This window comes from Gracilinanus agilis, chromosome 4 (genome assembly GCF_016433145.1).
Source record: "Gracilinanus agilis isolate LMUSP501 chromosome 4, AgileGrace, whole genome shotgun sequence".
Classification (NCBI taxonomy): domain Eukaryota; kingdom Metazoa; phylum Chordata; class Mammalia; order Didelphimorphia; family Didelphidae; genus Gracilinanus; species Gracilinanus agilis.
The window spans coordinates 192686253-192709081 of NC_058133.1; the positions used below are offsets into that span (position 1 = coordinate 192686253).

The 22829-nt window shown below is 46.9% G+C and overlaps 2 protein-coding genes across 2 annotated transcripts in view; both read right to left on the reverse strand.

Moving 5' to 3' along the window:
• Window positions 1–1034: 1034 nt before the first annotated feature.
• On the reverse strand, window positions 1035–15362 carry RAPGEFL1 (Rap guanine nucleotide exchange factor like 1). The gene is made up of 15 exons (XM_044674686.1): window positions 14837–15362; window positions 11199–11277; window positions 10234–10369; window positions 9765–9862; window positions 8591–8703; window positions 7997–8164; window positions 5983–6080; window positions 5740–5862; window positions 5266–5444; window positions 5066–5156; window positions 4721–4771; window positions 3238–3325; window positions 2655–2719; window positions 1431–1485; window positions 1035–1159 (listed from the first exon to the last, which is right to left on the reverse strand). Exons 1-15 carry the CDS (start codon window positions 15360–15362, stop codon window positions 1035–1037), a joined length of 1995 nt encoding a protein of 664 aa, XP_044530621.1.
• A 3486-nt stretch (window positions 15363–18848) lies between these two features.
• CASC3 (CASC3 exon junction complex subunit) overlaps window positions 18849–22829 on the reverse strand; it is a 36965-nt gene continuing 32984 nt past the window's right edge. The window contains exons 11-13 of the mRNA XM_044675099.1: window positions 21304–21426; window positions 21079–21143; window positions 18849–20502 (exon numbers count right to left, since the gene is read on the reverse strand). Of these exons, the coding sequence (XP_044531034.1) occupies window positions 21120–21143; window positions 21304–21426 (147 nt within the window). The 3' untranslated portion in view covers window positions 18849–20502; window positions 21079–21119. The remainder of the gene's footprint in view (window positions 20503–21078; window positions 21144–21303; window positions 21427–22829) is intronic.

Here is a 22829-nt window from a genome sequence, read left to right on the forward strand (position 1 = left end):
ACTCCTGACTCGGTGCCTCATTTCCCTCTTCTATACCTCCTAGGAGGAGAGGGATGAGTACACTAGGCAGCTTAAGTCTATGTTTCCCTGAGCATCTGCTGCCCTCTCACCCCCCCACCAAGGATATTTTGGAAATGGGGGAAGGGAGGGGGGAATAGGGGAGGGGGAAAGGACAGAGGGAGTTACACGGGGGCTCACGGGTATACCTCCCACCTGCTGCTGCTCCCTGCCCCCAGGGGGACCTTCATCCACAAGCCTGGGCATGTGGGGCAGCACCTGGGGAGCAGAGTAGGAGTAGAAACAAGGAAGGAGGTGGTGGGGAAGAGAGAATGAAGAAAGCACCCAAGCCCCTCTCAGGACCAAGGCAGACAAGGGTAGCACCAAACAGCAGAGACTACCTAGTACAGTGCACCCCCATTTGGCTAGTTGGAGATCTGATTCCTTTCTCACAACAACTCCCTTCCCCTCGACTAACCCTGAGAAAGGGAGAGCTGCTCAAAGGGATAACATAAAGATTTGGGAGGAGAGGCCTCTCCCCTTTATAAGGAAGAAGGCTCCCAGGACCACCATAGAAGAAGCTATTGGTATGGTAGATTTGGAGGCTGCTGGTTTTCCCTCCACAATTTCTTTCCTGTCCTACTCTGCAGTGTTCCTTCCTACCTGTAGAGATAAGGAATAGAAAATTCATCCCCAGTCTAATCCTGCTACAGGAAGGAGACAGAGGAAGAAACTGTCTACCTCCTCTCGCTGTCCCCGGTTGGGAGGGAGGGTACAATTTCAGCTAGGAATAGAGGCAGAAGGAGAGGAGGAGTCTAGAAAATCAAAATTCAGGGAGCCTAGAAGGGACAGACATAAGATCTCAGTGCAATAAAGCAGCTTTCTAACCAGCCCTCTCAGGAAGAAGAAGATCTGTCAGGGCAAGGAAGAGATGGGAACAGGAGAGGGACACGTGCAAAGTGCTTAAGTGCCAGGTGTAGGTACCAGAAGCTCCCAGAGAGGGACCTGGACTGGTATCCCCAACACCACCACCACCCTCACTGACTATTGGCTTCCAGCTTGTAGGAGAGCTCAAAGAGCAGATTCTGGTTGTCAATGACCTGGAACTGACGCACATAGGCCTTTGTCTGCAGGTGGTGAGGTGATGCTTCCATCTCCAGACCTATGGAAACATCAAAGGGGAAATCACTCCTGTCACCACTAACACACACAACCATAGATAGCACTTGGAGCTGAGCAGTAGGAGAGGTAGCTTCACTGGGGAAGAAAAAAGCAAGCACCTAGATATTTCAGAAGACAAATTCCTTGAGGTTGGAGAGCCAGGGAAAGTGGGAGCAGGGAAGGGTTTGGTGATGCCTCCACAGATAAGCACCCTCACCCACACACACGCCCAGTTTGTAATACCCATCCCACTCTGCTATCACCATACTCACAGAGGGGCCGACTCCTATATTTCCGGATTGTTCTCACTTTTTCTGCCACTGAGTGCTAAGGAGTAAGGATGAGGGGAAATCAGGGGAAAATATAGTGAGGAAAAAAAATCAAACACAAATGCCTTTCCCGCTCTCTGCTCCTCTACCTCCAAGGCCCAAATACCCTCCCAACCAGAGTGCAAACTATGCCCATATTTTGAGCTTTTGAACAGAGGGGATACAGGATCCCTGACTTTAGAGTGAAAAGAAACCTTAGAGATAAGTACTCCATCTTCATTTTACAAAGTAGGAAATTGAAGCCTCTAAAAGGGAAATGATATGGCTCTGGTCCCTAAAGCCAGGAGGATTGAATATAAACTCCTCTGTTTGGAATTGAACACCCTCACACTACAGCTCCAGCTTGCCTTTCCAAGCTCACTGATCACTGTCTTCTCCCTCACACACCCTACAGTCCAGGTAATAGACCTTCTTACTGTCTCCCTCACACAAAACATTCCATTTCCCATCTTCAGGTCTTTGCACAAGTGGTTACTCCCTGGACCTGAAATACTTGTCTCATCAATTCTTCCTCTTTGAATTCTTAGTAGCTTAGTAGCTTCCTCCAAAGTTCAGCCAAAAAGTACCACCCCAGGGCCATTAGCCACTCAGTAGCCAATGCATCTTCACCCTTTAATTGATGTTTTAAGTTTCTAATTTATATATTATTTTATTAATTTTCATTTAGTTTATATATATTTTGTATCCCTATGTATGTGTGCATGTTGTTTACCACTCACTCCAAAAAAAAAAAAAAAAAAGTAAGCTCACTGAGGCAGGAGGTTTTTTTTCCCTTCTTATCTCCAATGCCTAGCATAGTGCTAGAACATGGCAGATGATCAAAAAATGTTTGTTGATTGGGCTATTGATAGCATCTAGCAAAGCTAGGATCTCTGATGACAAATACTTATACCTTACTAGATTCTCCCATATGAGAGAGGATACTGGGTGAATGGGAGACAGCTAGGCTGGGCTTCAGTGCCCAGAGTTATCCAGAGAATCCTAGTAACTGGATGTCAGTTCTGTCACATGTGGGAGGGTTGCCACGGTAATGCTGCCTTAGAGATGGGCTTGGAATCTGCCCAACAAGGCTGGGCACTGAAGGGAAGGATGTTGTCGGCCATGCATGGGGGTTGGGGGTGAGGAGCAGTACATAAGGAAGGACACATGAATGGATGGTCCACTCACCAGCTTCTCAATGTTGACCAACCCATCCAGGAGAGTTTTGCTGCCTTCATGCAGAAATGTCAAGTCTGTAGGGGGATGGAGGAAGAGATAATCAGGTATGGATGGGGAAGCAAAGAAACCTCTTGGATAATTGCTGTAGAGGAGAGGTTAAAGCAATTCAGGGTTTTTCTCTATCCCCATACAACAATTCCACTGACCTCTCTAGCAAAGAGGACTTAGAGTTGAGACTTAGAGTCAAGATTTAAGGCAAAAGTTCTTGACCTGGGGTCCACAGACCCTGTTAGGATTCACAGAAAGATTCCAAGGAGTACATGAAATTGAATCATTTAAAAATATGTATGTATATATATATATATGCATATATATATATATCTTTATATCAATTTAATTGGTTTCTTTTGTTGTCCTTTGTATTCTTTTATTTACATTCTTTGAAAAAGAAGTCCACAAGTCTTGCCAGAATGCCAAAAGGATCTATGACATACACAAAAAAATTCAGAAGCCCAGGTTTCAGGTTTAGGGGATTACCCTAGGGCTTGGAATATAAACAGAAAGGTCATGTTTTAAGATCAGTGCTCTTTACCTTTGAGGATCAGAGGCACGAAGGGGATCACTGGTGGCTTCATCTTAGATACAACCTCTCGGTAACTTTTGTGGTTCCTGCAGGGGTCCTAGAAAATAAGAATAGTAACTGGTATTTATATGAGGCTTTAAGAAAACAAACAACTATACTTTCTGCTTTAGTAACAACTCTAAGACAGAAGGGCTAGGAAATCAGGGTTAAGTGACTTGCTCAGGGTCACACAGATAGGAAGTGTCTGAGGTTAGATTCAAACCCAGGTTCTGCTACCTTCCGATCTGGTACTCTATCCACTGTGCCACTTAGGGTTTTAAAAAAATTCCTATTTATATAAGGCTTTCAAGTTTGCAGACTGTTTTGAATAAGTTATCTAGTTTGAGCCTCACAATAGCCTTCCTGAGATAAGTAAAAAATTTACTGACCATTCCTATGATTTCATCAGCATTGGGGGTTCAAAGAAAGAATTTCCTTTCCTTTTTTATATTTATTTTATATTTAAAACCCTTCTTTTTTATATTTTATTTTTTTATTGATTAATTAAGAAAAATTTTTCCACGGTTACATGATTCATGTTCTTTCCCTCCCCTCCTCCCACTCCCCTCCCATAGCCAACTCGCAATTCCACTGGGTTTTTCCATATTATTGATGTTTACACTAGGGTGATCATTTGGAGTCTACATCCCCAATCATATCCCCATCGACCCATGTGATTAAGCAGTTGTAAAACAAAACAAAACAAAAAAACCCTTATCTTCTGTCTTAGAACTAAGTATCACTTCTGAGGCAGAAGAGAAAAGGGCTAGGCAACTAAGGTTAAGTGACTTGCCCAGGGTCACATAGCTAGGAAGTATCTTGATTTGAACCCAGTTCCACTGATCTCAAGGCCTGGTTCTCAAACTACTGAGCCACCTAGTAGTACCTAGGAATTTTCTTTTTGAATCAACATATTCTCTTCAACTTAAGGCATTAATTTCTTTGGATATCAGTTGAGTTGCCTAGGGTCACACAGCTAAATCAGAGGTGGGATTTGAACCTAGGACTCCTTGAATCTGAATCTGCATCAACTAAACGATACATCAAATGAGGAAACTGAGACTCACTGAAAGTATCAAGCCTCAGTCAAAAGCTAAGTCAATGTCAGAAGCAGAATTTGAGCCCTACTTCTAAGTCTATCTCTGTAGCTACTCTACTATGAGTAGAACAAAATAGAACCTGACATTAGCACCACTAAGGGCTCCCATTCCCTAGATAACCTTCCTACTTCAATTAGTTCCCTCCCTAACCATGTAGCTGGTTTGAGACAGAAGGGATAAGGGGATGGTGACTACTCCTCCAGCTCCCCCAAAATACACACCTTCCTCACATCCTTTTCCATCTGCTAAAAGTCTGGGTTGGTCAAGTAGCAAGAGGGTCCCTGGAATCCTAGGAAGGTGAGCATATTTGTATGTATGTGTGGGAGAAGGGAAGAGAAAGCAACCATACTCACTGTCAAATTCTCAAATTTTCGGAACAAGTTCTTGAATTTCCCTGGAAGTTTCTGAAGAAAGAATTGGAAGAAAGGAAAAGTAATACATTTAAAGAGAAGACACTGATTTCTGGGCAAATTTCTCTAATCTCCTAATGCCTGGGGGAGGTGTGAGGTGGAGGGGGATGACCAATTTGCTCAGAATGTAGGCTAATGGGTTTACAAATAAAGAAAGGGACAAGGAGACCCCAGCTTCCTCTGAGGAGTTAATAATGGCATAGAGAGAATTATTGGGAACAAGGGAGCTAGAACCCTGGAGATGGGAGAAGTTAAAAGGGAGATGAGAGAGAGGAAGGAAGATCTCACCTCCCAGGTGAGCCGAAGGCGGCTAACAGCAGCATTATCCAGCCCCATAATCACAGCATAGAAAGACAACAGGTCTTGATTTTGTTTACAGCTGTGTAGAATAAAGGTTGGAGGAGCAGTGAGTAGGTTTCAGGAACCCAGACCTTTCCCAACGATAGGGCCCCCCTTTCCCGGCCTTCCCAGTCAGATTTGGGGCTCACATGGCGGCAATCTTGATGAATTTCTTCAGCAGCTGTGCTCGCTTCCCAAGAGGCTCACAGAGCAGAACCTCTGTGGCCACCCAATGGGTGACCTCACTGCACCGCTGAAGCAAAAGCTCCAGGTTAGCCGTCTCCCGTCGGCCCCGTTCCCCATGGAACACGTAGTCCACAAACTCCAGCTGAGCCACCAGCCAGGTTGCCGGTGCAGGAGGGCAGGGTTAGGGGTGGGTATTATGGAAAGGACAGTGTATAGGGACATCCAAGGGAAAAGAGAGGAAGGATGAAAGCAGGGACGTGGAGTTTAGGGCAAAAGAGAGTCAATATAAAGGGAATGGGGGAAGAAAAAGAGAGCATTGGTACAATGTCTACAGCTTTTCTCCCAATAGATTCCCCAGCCTTAGTTCCCCATTTCTTGTCAGCCATTTCTTTTCTCCAGCCCTCTCCCCTTCCTCTGCTTCCCACTCCCCATCCCACCTCATGAACGCATCTGAACAGCTCCCAGTGGAAGGCAGTGAGGTGATTGGCAATATCCTCTGGCTCCACTCGGTGAATCTCTGTGTCCCCAGGAGATACCTGGATCTCCTCAGGGAGGGGCACCTGGGGGTAAAGAGCATAGGGGTGTCCTCGGTGAGCTGTTCAGGGTCAGGATTTCATGTCCATGGGCTTCCCCTTCCTTATCAGAGCAGCATATTGAAGCTGGGGGTGGGGAGGTCTCACCAATGCTTCATAGCAGTCTCGGGTACAGGCAAACAAGTGGCTATTGATGCCCAGGGTGGTGAAGACACAATCCTCACTTGGTTGCAGCAGGACTTTCTCTGTAGGCAAAATAAAAAAACCCAGCTTCTCAGGCTATGTCTAGGACCTCAAGATTCCAGGTTTCCCTTCCTTATAGTAAGCACTGAAGCCATACTACTGCTCTAAGTACCAGGCCCAAGTCCACACTGGAAACACCCTCAGGGCTCTCCCTCACTAAATAAAAACTTGAGGCCAGGGACTGTTGGAAGGATGGGGTAAGGTTGATTTTGTATATCCAAAACCTAGCACTGTTCCTGGCATACAGTAGGCACCTGATCAATTCTTGTCGGTTTTATTTTGGTTCAGTGTTTACCTTTTTTCTTAGAATTGACACTAGGTATTGATTCTAAGCAGAACAGTAAGGGCTGAGCAACTGGGGTTAAGTGACTTGCCCAGGGTCACACAGCTAGGAAGTATCTGAGGCCAGATATAAACCTGTTCCCCGGGGCTCCAGGCCTGTTTGTTTTAAATAATATTTTTTATATCTTTTGTTTTTATAGAGGCAGCTAGGTGACACAAAGCATAAAGTTCTGAACCAGGTGTTAGGAGGACCTGAGTTCAAATCCTATTTCAAACACTTACTAGCTGTGTGACTTGGGCAAATCATTTAGCCTCTCTCGCCCTCAATTTCCTCTTCTATAAAATGGGGATGATACTTCCCAAAGTTGTGAGATTAAAATGAGGTAACATGTAAAGGGCCATGCAAACATTAAAGCAATTTACAAATGCTAGTTATTTTTAAATTTTTTGTTTTATTTTTAGGTAGTTTTTTTATGTTGTGGAAAATTTTCCCTATATTCCTTCCCTCAGAGGAAAATCCCATATGAAATGTTGGGTCTAGTCAGTGGATTGAATTGAATTCACATTGACTCAATTTCTTCCTCTGTAAAAGGATTAGGTGGAACTAAATAATCTTTTGGATTGTTATTTACTTTCAAATCTAAAAATGACTACTGAAAAGTCCTTTGGATTTGGGAATTTATCATGTTAGCAAAAATTCCATTAGAATTTCTAGATCCCTGTCATATCATTGGAAGGCTCTCAACACAGGTAGGTGGCCTAGGTCAGTGGTGTCAAACTGAAATAAAAACAGGGGCCACTAACCCATATTTAAGGATTCTTGCGGCTGCTGTATCGACTTAGAAAACCACATAGTAACATTATCTATATTCTATTATATTTTTATTTTGTTAAATACTTTCCAATTACATTTCTTTCTTTCCTTTTTCAAATTCTTACCTTCTTTCTTGGTATCAATTCTAAGACAGAAGGGCAAGGGCTAGGCAATGAAGGTTCAGTGACTTGCCCAGGGCCACACAATCAGGAAGTGTCTGGGGCCAGATTTGAATTTATAGCCATCAAAATCCAGGCCTAGAGCTCTATTTACATTTCAGTCTGGCGCGGGAGCACTCCAGAATGTTGTGGGATCTAGGACACCTCTGGCCTGGAGTGTGGCAGGCCTAAGGGTTTATGTCAGATTTACCTGAGTTTCTAAAACAACAATAATAGTACCCTTTGTATTTGTATCCCTCTTTCACCTCTTTTCCCCCAAAGCACTTTCACTTCTTTCATTTTTATCCTTTGAGGACCTCTTTAAGAAAGCGGTAGAGAGGAGTGAAGATTCTTCTTCCCATGTTACAAATAGAAAAATTGAGGCTATGAAGATAGAGTAGGCTTCATGTGTTATTACTACCCTGGATCTATCCTGTAGCATCAGCCTTCGGTACATAAAACTCCCTACATACCCAGATAGATTAAGCAACCTGTGTCAGGTAAGGTGACAATGAGAAGGGACTGGACCTTGAGTCTCCTGACTGCAACAAGCCCTATTTCCCATCCCAGAGAGCCATATGTCCATCTTTGTAATGACACTTTCCCTAACCAGAATCCCCAGCTACACTCCTGCAACTGCACCCCACCTCCGTGCCTGACCCACCTCCTGAGGATGCCACAGCCACCAGGATGAGGGAGTCATCACGTCCCCCTGACTCCTCTGAGTACTGCAGCTTCTCTGATACTGAACCCAAGATGTCTTGCACTGAGGCTGACAGGCGGCTTCGGATTGTCACATACGAGTGGTCAGGCATGTAGACCCTACAGAAGACTGAAAGGAAGAGAGAGAAGGCTGGCTGGTTATAGGAAAACATGGTGGCCACATCTAACTCTCTCTGGCTCTTTCTCCCTTTTCTAGCTGGGCATCTGAGTGAAGGTACCATGGCTTGATACCATGGCAAAAGGTGATTCAACTTTATTGCCTCCCATTGGGAACTATTTGTATGCAGGAGGTAGACTGAGGGGTGATGTGAGGGAAGAGGTGACTAGGGCAGAGGGAACAGTATAGGTAAAGGATTTTAGAGATACGGGGGGAGTTACTGGGCCCAAAGAAACACCCTTAGCAGGCCCCAAGACTTGGAGTGATGCTTCAGAAGGGCCCCAGAGATACCCAAGAGTGGGAAACTTGGGCACAGAACACATGATCTTTCCAGGGTCTCTACTCCCTTCTCCCTACTCACACACCCATAGCACTTACTCTCATCTGAACCCCGGAAAGCCACCCGGGTTTGCAAACAGGAGTCTATTCGGCGGAAGTGACGAAAGAGTGGTTTCACTTGCTTGCTGGGTGGTTGGCTCTCTTCAGGGATCCTGGCACCAGGTAGAGCAGGCATCAGTGGGCACTGCCCCAGGAGAGGGTGCACCAAGCATCAGCCAGGAGAGACTCCCAGCTAGGGGGTCGTGGCCAAATAGACTTTGAAATTGCTTAGAGGAAGAAGGCTAGACCCTTCCAAGTGGGATAAGGGAGGTGGCTCTGATAGAACTAATGATACCAGGCATCTTGGATCACTATTTCAAATAAATATTGACTCATCCTTTAAAGTCCAAGTTAAACACTGCCTCCTTTAGAACTCTGTGCTAGCCGCTTTTTTTTTTTTTTTAAACTCTTACTTACTTCTGGCTTAGAATGAATGCAAAATATTGGTTCCAAGGCAGAAGAATGGTAAGGGCAAGGCGATGGGAGTTAAGTGACTTGTTCAGTCACACAGCTAGGCATTACCTGAGGCCATATTTAAACCCAGTTCCTCCTGACTCCAGGCAGGGCTCTCTATTCACTGAGCCACCTAACTGTTCCCCCACACACATTTTTTTAACCATTACCTTCCATCTTAGTAACAACTCTAAGATAGAAGGTCAAGAGCTAGGCAACTGAGGTCAAGGGTCTTGCCCAAGGTCACACAGCTAAGAAGTGTCTGAGATCAGATTTAAACCCATGTCCTTCTGACTCCTGACCTGGTGCTCTATTCACTGTGCTTCCTAGCTGCCCCTATGCTAGCCTCTTAAATTCTATAGCTTTTACCATTAATTAGTAACTGTATCCCTATCCCTCTTGTGGCACTTCTATGTCCTGCCTGGTAATTTAGGTAAATGTCTTATCTTCCCCCAACTCTCCTGTAAGCACTTTGAGGACAGGAGAAGTATTGGGATCATCTTTGTATCTCCCCCTAACCCTCACCCCATCCAGCATGCACAGGCTCTGAACAGAACAAGCGTTAAGTAAGAATCTGTCAAATAAATCTTTATCAGGTCCAAAGCTGATGCATATGGAGGGTAGGAAAGAAATAATCCTGAGTATAGGAAGCCCAGCTTTCCCCTTCAGAAAAGCTCAAATGATACCCATCCTCTCCCACCCCCCTCACTCCAACCCTCACTTAAGTTCTACTGTCTCCACTAGCTGGTGTAGTCTCAGGGTTTCCTCCCGGAGATCCTGGTAGAGGGATTCATCTTTCATGATCAGCAGATATAGGTCCTGTGAGAGAGGGGAATGCAATAAATCAGGGACAAGGCTAGGGTTGAGTCCAACCCCCTTTCCTAAAATGAACCAGAACTATCTCACACAAAAGTGAATGGGGAAGGAGAAGGCTATGGAGTCACGTGGAGAGAGTTAAAGGCTTTGGCAGGGTATGTGTATTGTAGGTGTTCGTCTTGGGTGGGGTGGGAGTTCTATGTCTTTTCAAGTGACATGACTATTCCAAGTGCATGCATGTGAACATTTTTTCCCCTCCAGTCTTCAATTTAGAAAGTATTTCTTCAATAGGAATAGTCCCCCTTCCTCAGGGACCCTAGAGCCTCCTAACCCCAGTCTCCCCTTACCATACTTCTAAATGGAGTGGTACCCACCTTAATGATTCGACCAGCACACTCTTCCTCCTGCAGTAATCCCTGGTATGTCTCCAGAAAGTGGAGAAGCACAGCCAAGCATGCCTGTTTCCGGCCTAGCCCCTCAGCCCCCTCAATACCGTCTGACTGAACAAAGCTGAACTCAAAGTTAAGGGAAATGGCACTACAAGACCAGCCACAGGGGACCTCCCCCATCCTATCTTGGATTCTAAGCCCACCCTTTAATAGACTGGGGACCGGGGAGAAGAGGACAGACTGTTGACCTCCTAGTCCTGTTACTCCTTGGCTTGGGTGTTGGGTTAGAGATTTGGGAGTCACTTGGGGCCAGGATGCCCTACCTTCTCTAGCCTCAGCAGTTTACTCAGGTAGGAAGGGGGTGTTCCCAGTTTTTATGCTACCCAGTCATTGCCAATTTGAGATCCACTGCAGACCACCTTGACCCCACCCATCCATCCCACTTAGGAATTTGCTTAGATCAGGGGTTCTTCACCTGTGTTATGTCACAGACTCCTTCAGCAATCTGTTGAAGCCATTGATTCCTTCTCAGAATAATTGTTTTCGATAACTGAAGGAAATGCTAAATTTCAGTTAGAGGCTAATTCAAATAAAGATGTCGTTTTTTTTCCCTCATCTAAGTTCAGAGAAATCTATCCCTGGGACCCTTGGGGTGCCTCAGAAAGAACCCCACCCGAGTTAGACTCAATAGCTCAGCTCCTGATAACAGACTCTCCAAATGAGCTTAGCTGGTGCCTCAGTGCTTATAGCAGACCCTAAAATGACACACCAGGTGGCTCAATATTTATAGCAAACCTCACAATAACCTAGCAGGTGGCCTGATATTAACTGTAGTGACTTATTGGGGTTAGGGCAGTCCCCCAATGATATGCAGCACATCCTTCCTTCACACCTTTGGCTGGCTAGGAACTGCTCCCAGACCCTTCCCAAAACTCCCACAGAAAGGATATTACTGGTACAACTCCTGCAGGAAGCGCTCAGTAGGGAGGAAGAGCGAGTGAGTGAGGACAAAATCATCCAGCAGAATGTCTGTACAGAGATTGGCAGGGCAGGTGTCAGAAAGGCACCGCCTGGCCTAGGAATGCCCGAAACTAAGAATGTCACCAGCTTAGTGCTGCCCCACCTGCCAAAGGGACAAGTTCTCTACACACCACACACATACACTCACTCACTCACTCTCTCTCAGCCCTAGCCACCTGCCTGAACATGTTGGGCACATCAAGTCACATGGATGAACACTATTGCCTGATGCTTCAAGAGCAGGGTTAGTAATCACTGCAGTGGCTGGAGGAGGAAAAGGGGGGCCTGTGGCATCTTTATTTACTTCTCCTATAGAGAATTTCCCAACTGAACTCTTCCACCCCATTTTCCATCAAGCCTCAAGAGAGAAATGAGAAATCAGAGAGGATTCTGGGAATGAGACATTAACCTTCTCCAAACTACAGAAACCCCCACCAGCACCAACACAAAGACTCTCTGAACCAGAGAGAGCCCAGGGATGGAACTTGAGTAAAAAGGGAACAGACAAAATAACTATGGAGCAGTTATATGGTGCTTTCTTTACACGTACTATCACAATGATCCTCCCACAGCAACCCTGGGAAGTCAATGCTATTATTATCTCCATTTTATAGCAGGGGAAATTGAGACTGAGAAAAATTAAGGGACTTGTTCAGGGTCATATAGTTAATAAGGATCTGAATCAGAATTTGAACTCAGGTCTTTCTGACTTGAAGTATAACATTCCTCCCACTGTACCAGTGAACTTCTTTAAAATACCAACTCATTGATAATTTATGTATAACCCTGTGAAATTGCTTGTCAACTCCAGGAAAGAGGAGGGAAGAGGGGAGGGAGACAACAAGAATCATGTAACCATGTTAAAAATTTAAAAATAAAAGAAAATACCAACTCATTGTCTTTCTCTCTTGTTGCCTTCCCTCCCCCTTCCCACACCTCAAAAACTTCTTCCAGTCACAATCAGGCAGGCCAGGACCAGCCCTGTAAAAGAGGCAGAGGCAGGAGCCTGCCTGGCCTCTTTGATCCCAAAGCACTTAGCAAAAGTCTCATTGCCTCTGGGTGCCATGGAATGGAAGGGTTAATGAGGGAGGGGAGGAGTGGCTCTTCTTCCTCCCCATCCTAAACCTGGCTCAGCCAGTCAACCAGGTACAAGGTGGCCCGGACTTGCAGCCAGTTTTGGGGGGGTGGGGTAGGGCAGGGCCACTTGGCACACAGACAGGAAGCAGGGAGGAAGCCAAGTGTCCTAGCTGGGGCAGGTTCAGGGTGGGTCTTCAGACACTGCTCCAGGGAGAAATCAATCCATAAGATGACTCCTGGAATATCCATACAGTGGTCCTTGGCACTGACTTTTGGGCCCAAGTCCCTGGGATTAGCAGTCAGAGAATCAATGCCATGAAGGCCCTTAAAGTTCTAGTCTAATGCCCTTACTTTAAATTCAAGAAACATTTATTAAACTCCTACTGTGCTTCTGGCACTGTACTGGGTTCTGAGGCTATCATCAAAGCTTAGGAAGGACTAACTTGCCTAAAGCCACACAGTAAGAGAGGCAGGAGTGGAATGAAGCCTCTTAACTCCCCAGGACAGGTGCTTTTTCTACCATACTCCCAGAATTTCACTGAGCTGGAGAGCGACCCCTCAAAGAGCCTGAAGACTAGGATGTTTCTGCTGGTCACAGGAATGCCTACTTCACTGCTGCCCCAAATTAAGAACCAGAGATGGACAAAGTGCTAAGGATTAAAGAACCCAGAAGAATTGTATATCAGCTTGGGGGGGTCCTCCACCCCTTTTCTTTCCCCCATTATGAACTATGGCTGCTATAGCAGCCTCTCCTCCATGACATACTGGTTAATCTTTTCCTCAGCTCCCTCCTCTACATCTGCAGAGCTCATGCTAGGGTGCTAAGATCCCTGGCCGTCTTGTCCTCTTCTCAACTCCCATACATACATATTCTGAGGACTAGTCTGACTGGAAGCCTAGAGCCAAAGGGTTCAGACAAATACTGTGTCTGTTGGCCAAGCTCAGGTGTTTAAAAAAAAAAAAAAAAAAAGGCAGCATTTCCTCCCTTTCCTACCTCAGTGGCCCCAGCTACCCTGCTGAACTCTGGAAGAAAACTAAGGCAAAGGGAGTTACCCAATGCTTCCCTAGGATAGGTACCAGGAATAGTGTACCATTCCGCCCAAATGATTCAATTTGTAAGGGAACCAGGGAGAGAAATAGAAGAGTTTATACAATGGAGTGGGGCTATAGTTTGCTGTCTGACTTCAAAGGCTCCATTCCAACACAGGGCTCTGTTAGGGAATGTGCCATATACACACATACAGGGTGTGTGGCGTAGGCAAGAAGTTACAGTTAGGGGAGCTGTGTGTCTATCTGATATTTTTCTAATTAAATCGAAAAGGTGCCAGCTCCCCAGGGCATCTACAACCTGAGCCAAAAGGAGGGGAGCTAGGTGTTCAGGAAATCTAGGAAAGGAATTGCATTCCCCCTACTTAGGGTCCTTTGGGAGCAGAAAAGAGGGAGGGAATCTGATTCTTCATTCTTTCCCCCATCTTTTTGATTCCCTTCCTCATCTTCTGGACTTCCATCTGCCTGCCTGAAGACTCCTTCACTTAACCCAATGCCACCCTGGGTTTTGCACCCCAAGGGCCCAAGGCATTACTGTCTCTGAGACCTCAGTTTCCTAAACTGTTATTAGAGGTAGGGATGGTAGGAAGAACAACATAATTAACCAAATAAAGACTTCCTTGGGTATATTTGGATTAATGAGGCTTTATACAGAGATCTGGGATTTGGGAAGAGTGGAATCGCCTGGAGAGGTCTATTTGGCACCCCAAGCTAAACATAAACACCCTACTAAACATAACACCTAAGTCCATAAGCAAGTCCATCCTTACCCCTTCTAATCTGCATAAATGAAGATACCTTTCTCCACCTGAGACCTTTAAGGCAGCTCACTCACTTCTGCCCATTTAAAGTGAATGTCCAAAGGCACATCCTTAGGAATTAGCTAGACTAAGCTTTGAATTAATTCCTCCAAGGAGTTGACATCTAGAGGGGGGTCTTCATTTTCTCAGGAGGTTGCATTGGCCTGATTTTCACTTCTCAAATACCACCTTAGAGGGCATTTTTAGCCAGTAGGCCCTAGCTCTGGGCTGCAGGTGGGGGCGACTCAAGGCTCTGCAGATGGAATGCTCCAATGGAAGAGGAAGGCTGGGCTTTGAACGCACTGGGGGGAGGGGGGGGGGAATAGCCAGGTAGGAAGGGATCAGGCCCTTATCTTAAATAACTTGAGTAGGCCATGTGTGAAGGGATACAGGTAGAGGCATGCCAGCTTCTCTTGTCCAGGAGCAAACTATACAATCTTCCTGTACCCCACCCCCACAATACACACACAATATACCCCTGGGTACTGATACCCACATACCCCAATTCCTCAGCATACACCCTGAGGCTTCCCTCTCACCGGGGTATTTCCCCACCCAGCCCAAGGATGAAGAAAAGGACACATTCCCCCTTCCTTTCCTTGGCCTCCGGAGTGGCGCGGTGGCAGCCTCAGCCAGTTGCTTACCTGACGTCCCACTGTCCCTGGGAGCCCCTCCAGCCAGTCGCTCTAGGATTCGGTTCAGCAGATGCTCCGGCTGGTCAAGGGCCCCCAGAGGGAGCCAAGGAGGTGGAGTGAGGGGCTCTCCTGGGGACAGCTCGTCCGATGAATAGGAAGAAGGCGATCGAAGAGGCCCCCCTACTCCAAGTGGGCCGGGCCCCGGGGCTTCATCCAACTGCAACCAGCAGGGTCCCCCTCCGACGGGGTCCCCAGCGGTTCTGCCAGGTTCCCCCTCTTCTTCTTCCGTAGTCGGCTCCAGCCCGGGTTCGGTCGGGGGTTCCCGGAGGAAAGAAGGGAGCAGCAAGCGAGATACACTTTGGCGTCTCTGCAGCTGTCGGGGTCCCCCCACTGGGCCACCACCTCCCGCAGGCCCCCCTCCCCCTCCGCCCCCGGGCCCACCACACCCCCCAGGACCCCCTCCGGGTCCTGTTCCTACAGCCCGCCCAGCCAGCTGCGACGTCTGCTTCTTCAAAAATTTTTCTAGCGGCTTCATACCCCACCCCCCCGCCCCCGCCTGGACCGCCGGGAGGACCCAGGTGTCCGGGCCTCGGGCGGGGGGTAGCGCAGGGATGCTTAGGACCGAAGTGGGGCAGAGCGAAGGGTTGTGCCAGGCGCCGAGAGCAGGGAGCAGAGGTACCCGCGGCTGGTTGGCAGCTGGCTGGAGTCCAATGTCTAGTGCCCCAGGAGATGCCAGCGGAATGAGGGACAAGCTCTCAGCAGCTCCCCATGCCTGATTCAAACGGCGCCGGGCCCAGGCGGGTGGCCCCGGTGCCCCCTAGCTCGTGGGCCCGGGGGCCGGGCTGCTGCAGCAGAGGCGGCGGGTGTATAGCAAGAGTGGAGGACACGGAGGAGGCGGCGGCAGCTACGGCTGTGTTCCCGGCCCCCGGGAAGGTGGCAGAGCTGAGGCCACGCCCCTTCAGGCCCAGACCCACCCCTATTCCCTCCCAGGTTCGGCCTCTATCCTTGGACCCGCCCCCGGGCTGCGCTGGGCCCACCTCGGGCCCCTAGGAGAGCTCTAGAACTCAAGTGGGGTCAATGCGGACAAGAAAAACACATGCAGAAATAAATGGGGTGATGGTGTGGGAGGAGAGAGATGGTGCACCACAAACGCCAGAATTTGTCTTCCCACCCCAAGCCCGTGAGTTCATCCTTCATTCGGAGGGTCGATCAGGGGCATAGACATCTGTGCCTCTATTCGTAGGCCTTGGTAACTGACTACATATTGTTTCGATCTGTTTCCAAGAGTATGTACCTTCGGAAAACTGGCAAGGGCAGATTCTACCACCACTCCACACCCCACTGAGATCTCTTGGCTGCATTAGTGCTGTCCAGCAGCAGGGCAGGGTACAGTGGGGTGGTGCCTGATTGCTCTATCTCTCAGAAGCCTGACAGGGCCCATTGAGGTGGTGCCTGCTTGCCCTCTCTGGGGCGGGTACCAGCAGATGAGCAAGTTTTGGCAGGTCAGGCTGGGTAAAGAGAAGCAGCCGAAGCCAGGTGGAAGAGACCTAGAGCTCAAAGGCACCTGGGCCCAATTGGCAACAGAAGCTGGGTTCCCAAATGAGTGAATACTCGAGTTACCATCTGCCACTGGCAGCAGCAGCTAAGGGTATAGGACTGGGAACATCTACTAGTTACAGGGCATAAAGGGTTGTTGGAGCAGTGCAGTCTTGCACTCTAATTGGTTCCACAAGTCTTCTCCTACGCAATATAGGGTGTTGATGCCCAAACTAAAATTCTGCCCGTAAGGTAAATTATACATAGTAGACTTGGGTTGGGTACAGGGTAAACTGCCAGGATGGGCATTCCTAGGTTGTGCTCTGTGGGAGAGGTGAGGTAGTACCAGCCCTGGGCATTGCCCCACCCCTGTTTACTGTGCCAGTCTAGGTGGGGCTGGGGAAAGCAGGGAGTGGTGGTAGAATTGAACCAATGTATATACATGTCTATGCATGTGTATGCCAGGGTACATGTATGCTTGAATGTGTTCACCCAAGGATAGGCATACATAACCACGTGTTAGTGGATTTGTGAGGGAGTAGAAGTGAGCATTTGTGGTCTGGGAGCTCCACTAGTGATCTGGAGATTGGTTCCTGGATCCCCTGTGGAGGACACCAGAATACCCAAGGACAATAGCTGCAATGGGGCAGCTAGAGTGGGCTGAAGCTCAGTGTGAGCAAAGTGAGGGAGAGCTCCTCCCTTCACATGAGGCTGTTGCCAGATTAATCTAGTTGCCTTGGCAACCTCTCTGGGCAGGATTTGGGGATGTCAGCTAGGGAGGGCAAAGGATAGGAAAGGAGATGGGTTTAGGAAAGGCATGGATCCTGGAGAATAGGACAAGGGCAACGGGGAGAAAATGGATTCCCTTGCCCCTAACTCTGGGAAGAGCCTAGCCCAAATGGACAACCTGCCTCTCATCTGAGTGGTGACATGATTTCAAGCAAGGACATTCCTAGGATAGGCCAAATACCCAAACTGCCATACCCGAAGGCTCAGCCCCTATCCTCCCCAAAGAAGTCTGGACATGATTGTGTAAGGCTGACTGTCCACAATTTCCCTCAATTCTTTCTGCTGAGACACCAAGCTAGGAGGGTGCTTAAAGCTGGGGGCTTTGCTGAGCTTGGGTTTCTTCTTGCTGAGCTGGTTACCAGGGCAACAGAGAAATGGGATCTAACCAAAGAGCTGGGAAAGCAAGAAAGGGGTGTGGAAGCACCTCAGACATCTATCCTTAAGTCTGGCTGGTATCCTGCAACACCCTTCCCACCCCCTTTTAAGACAAATGGTCCATCCCGCAGCGAGCCACAGGAAAAGATGGACTTCAATTCAAGGAGTGAGGCTTGTGGCAACCCAGCAGGGGGCAGAACCGAGGGGGATCTGATCACTTGATTTTACAGGGAGTACAAAGCTTGGAGAAGTTTCAATTTGGGGATGCAATACACACAGCTAAGGCCAGGGGATGCCAGTTCCACATCAAATTAGGGGATGCCAGTTCCACATCAAATTCCATGATGCCCACTCTGAACCATCCTACCATAGCCACAGATTTTCAACTTTATATTAGGAACAGTGAGCAGGGCCAGAAAACAGGAGGTTATAGATTTTTCCTCCCCCTTAACCTGCATAAAGTATATGGCTAACATCAGGGAGTGAAAAACCTTGCTCCTTCACCTCTGAGGGTGACATTCCCCAACCCCAGACCCAGAAAAGGCAGCTGTACCACCACCTGGTGATCAGTCCCCAAAGGTAGCATCGAGGATGTTGGCCATCTGATGATCTTAAGATTCATCAAGGAGCACAAAACTTGACTTCTACCCTCTTCCCTGAAGTCTTGGGGAGTCTCTCAGCAGCACTTTGTCTCCCTATCACCTAGAGCCAGACCTCCCCACAACCCTGGCACCCTAGGAGGAAGTAGTATGGTTAAAGGAGATGCTGAGTCAGGAGCAGTCACAGTGTGAAGATTTCCTCACCTGTGTGTCTTGTTTTTCTTGAGGCTTAAGAACATTGTTGACTTCCCTCCCCACATTCAAAAACTAAATATCTGGATGTTACTGTAAGAACACGATTCAATCACCAGGAAGGATACAGCAGTGGAAAGAGGATTAGTTGTAGGGACAGCTAGGAAGCACAATGGATAGGGAACCAGGCTCAGAGTCTGGAGTTCAAATATGACCTCAGATGCTTCCTAGCTGTGTGATCCTAGGCAAGTCACTTAACTTACCCAAAATGCCTAGTCCTTACTGCTCTTCTGCCTTGGAACGGATACTTAGCATTGATTCCAAGACAGAAGGGTCATCTTTTTAAAAAGTACTAGTTCTAGAGGTAAGGGGCACAAGTTCAAATTCCCATCTCTGATGCTACTTAATCTCTGAACCTCTTATCTCGTTTTGTAATAAAATGAGGGAGCAGACTGGGGTCCTCATCAACTCTTAATTCTACAAATCTATTCATATCCCCAGTTAAGACTAATGCAAAACAATCAAGGTAGTCAGATTTCCCATCTAAAATTTATCATCAGGAAGTCACAATGTAGATCACAAATAAACACTCCTCAGAACAACAAAAAAGAAAACCCCAGAGAAAAGCACATGGTTCAACAGAGACAACCATCACAGTGTTGTAAGGTCTGGGAGCCTGGTCATGTGGCCCTCAGGCTCAAGGCAGCAACAGAGCAGCACTAAAAGGTGCAACCACCAATTAGGCTCTAACAAAGGGTTTTTTCTTAATCAGATGCCAAGTAGGTAGGAAGTGGCCAAGTTCCCTTCTAGACCAACATAATTTTTTGACTGAGCCCATGGCCAAGATGACCTACAGTGACCAAGGCAGTTGCTGGAAAACAGAAGACTAGACAGATAATGACTATGCTGAAGTGAAATGGCCACTGCCCTCAGGTTTTACAGCAGGTGGGGAGTAGTAGCCAAGTGACCCCTGGACAACCAGGCTGCAGCAATGAAGTCTTCTGCAGAGGCAGATGGGTTAAAAGTTGCCCTGAGCCCAAGAAGCACCTGGTTACCTTTTGGCCTTAAGCCTGGCTGCTGTGCCACCCTTTTTTATTTAAAGGGTAAAAGGAATTAAGTAAAACATGTGCTGGGAGCACTGCACACAGGTTCTAGGGCCAAGTAGAAGGGCACCACTTGAAAATTGGACCCAGGCAAGCAGCTACCTGGAGGGAAGAATTGGTCTGCAGCCAGGGGGGATGGGGGGAAGGAGGCTCAAGACCCTCCAGTTCTTCCTGCTTCATTGCATTGATTTGCCCTAGGCACTATGAAGAAATAGCCCTAAGGATGGTTATGGGGGAGAGAATACTATTACTCTATCCTCCCCATTATGAAGAGCACCTGGTCTATTGCCTCTCTCCAAAAGTAGAGAAACTGCACCTATCAAAAACTAAAACTCATCAAGGCAGATACTAGTGGGACCCAAAACTCTCAAAGCTGAAATAAGTAGGGCACTTCTATGACCTTGGGCCTTTCCTAAATGCTATTATATTCTGCTGAGGGCTATGTGTCTATGGGGTTTGGGAAGAGTCAAGAATTCAAAAACATACAACAAGAACAAGAAGCAAAACCAACAAAACTAAAGAAAGGCCAGCTCCTATGAGGACCCTGGGTGGGGAGAGAATTGACTGGTACATTCATGTTCATCTGGGAAGGACATGGTGGGGAACCTAAAGGGAACCCAGAGGAGTTGGTAAACTGAATAGAATGAGTTCATTTCATTTTTTTAAGGAAAAAGGAAGAATATTAAACAGCAAGCAAAAGTTTTTTCATTCAACATCTTAAACAAGAAAAGGACAAGGTGCCCACCATGGGAGAGAAGGACATTTCAATCCCAGGGAAGGATGGAGGGAGGGGAAGATCAGCAGCAGAGACATGAGCTTCTAGGTCTAGAGACAAGGGTGCATGAGCTGGCTGGCTGACTCGGGCCTTCCCTGCCCTGAGTACAGACAGCCACTCCCCCTGGAGGAGAAAGGTATCCTCATTTTCCCATCAAAGCCTATCCCTAAGAAGAGGTAAGGCTGCTTTTCATTCTGCGTGTGTAACAAGTCTGCTTGCTGATGGGGGCCACATTATCATCAGAGCACTCCCCGAAGCAGGTGGCCTGATGAATCTTTCATCTTCTGAGTTCTCACTTCTGCTGTTCTAAAAGAAGTAGAAAAAAGGAAGAACCACCACAGCATTAATATATCTTCCTGGGCCCTCCACAGGCTGTTTTCAGATAGCCAACCAGCCAGACCATCAAAGTCCATATTCTAGAGTGATATGCTTTGAGAATCCTGACTCCAAGCTCAGCTGCAGTCTACCAGGCTCACATTTCCTCCTTTCTAGGTGATAAAGACTAGGTGATTTCTCTTGCCTTCCTTTCTGAAGTCCATTCCACTCCCCACATCATTTTCTCCATTCCATCAGGTTTTGCCATGTAATGGCCTTTGCTTCCTCAACACTGCCCCAAGGGTTCCTAAGTAACAAAGTTAAAGCCAATCTAATAAAGGATTGGTAAATTAAAGATCCCTTTTGGTTTCCTCCCCACCCCCACCCCCACAGATTTCACCAGCTATCTCATTAAACTCTGACAACAAGAGTATTGTTAGGTATGCTTGTAAGCTCCATTTTCATTAAAAAAAAAAAAAAAAAGTCTAGCAAGCCAGTATGAGTTTTGTTTTTTTTTTTTTTAAGCAAAAGCATGGCAGTATTTCTTCAGGTCATGATTGTACTTACTTTTTATGTGGTGTTAGATTTAAAGTATTTAGAAATTCAAATTAACTGGAGCCCCTGCTTACAACCTGAAATAAAAAGCTAGAGTTTGGTATAAGGTGAAACCCCAAAGCACTTTTCCCTAGGTTCCCACCCAAGGACAAGGAAAGTACACTGAGGAAAGGGAAAGTACAAAAGGGTAAAGAAGTATGTGGCTGGAACACTAAGCTGGCCTAGGAACTGCTATACCTCAGGTGGAGGGGGCTTGATGGTAACCGGCTGGGATGTCCGTCTGGGTGGAGAAGGTTTTGGCTGCACCTGTTGCTGGACCGGGTTATAATAGGTTACTCCTCCATACACCTGAGACTGAGCCTAAAGCCCACCATAGCAAGAAGACAAAAGGAAAGGGGGTTAATTTAGCCAGAGTGAGGGTCAACATTGACAAACAATATAAACACAAAGAAAGGGTTGTAAGAAGTTATGGTGGTTTCTAAGCAGTCATTTTTCTCTCTTTAGGTTCTAACTAAAGACCTGTTTCCTCTATTGGGGTGTTTATCCTCCTACCATCAAGACCAGATTATCATCTGCCTCAATTAAGATTCTTTGTAAACTCCTGGTCAGGAATCTCAAGAGTTGTAAAACTTCAAAAGCCATTTAGTCCAACTGGTACCTGAACATCTAAGATCCCTCTACTAGCTGTATAACACTTGGCAAAGCATTTAATCCCATTTGTCTATCCTTGCACATCTGTCTGGACAGAAAGGGTTTAAATAAAAAAAAAAGACTCCTCCTTATAGCAGTCAATTCTTGCCTTCCCTTGAAGAGCTCCACTCAGGGAGAACCACCCATTATCTCCCAAAGCACCCGATCTACCTAATGACAGCTGCTACAAAGTTTTTCTTACATTAAACCTAAATCCACCTCTCTGAAACTTCTACCCATCATTCTTTTTTTTTTTTTTAAACCCTTGCACTTCGGTGCATTGTCTCATAGGTGGAAGATTGGTAAGGGTGGGCAATGGGGGTCAAGTGACTTGCCCAGGGTCACACAGCTGGGAAGTGGCTGAGGCCAGGTTTGAACCTAGGACCTCCTGTCTCTAGGCCTGACTCTCACTCCACTGAGCTACCCAGCTGCCCCTTACCCATCATTCTTAATTCTGCTCTCTGAGGCCAAAGCAAATCTCTTCCTTTCCTACTTATAGCCCTTTACTTGAAGACAGTTATCATGGCCATTTTCCCTTCCAGGTAACTGCCTCCTCCAGCTCCTTCAGCCCAAACACTCAAATGGCATTAATTACCATGGGCTCTTAACCTGATCACATTTTGTTGGAGGCTCTTCAGCTTATTAGCCTTCTCCAGAACTCTGGCAGCCAGTGGTGTGATGCTGGGGTATATATCAAGTGCATTCCTTCTTCTTGAATTTCCCCAAAATTTTGTTCTTTGTTCCTAGTGTACTTTATCACCATCCCGCCCTAATAGCTTCTGTGCATTGCATCTTTCCTACTAGACTAAGCTGCAACTGACTGTTACTTATCTTCACATCCGTGACAACACTTGGTGTGGGACACCTTGACGTTCAGGTGTCTGAACAAATACAGATGAGGAAATGTCATATAATTCAATAATAAACATGGACTATTTATTAGGTGAAGGGCATTCTGGCCCCAAGTGGATCTTGCCACTAACCAAAAAGCTTAAACAGAAAAACAATAAAAGAAACTGGATAGGGAGTTAACAGATGGAACAATGAGGAAGATGGACTGTCACAGGCTGTCT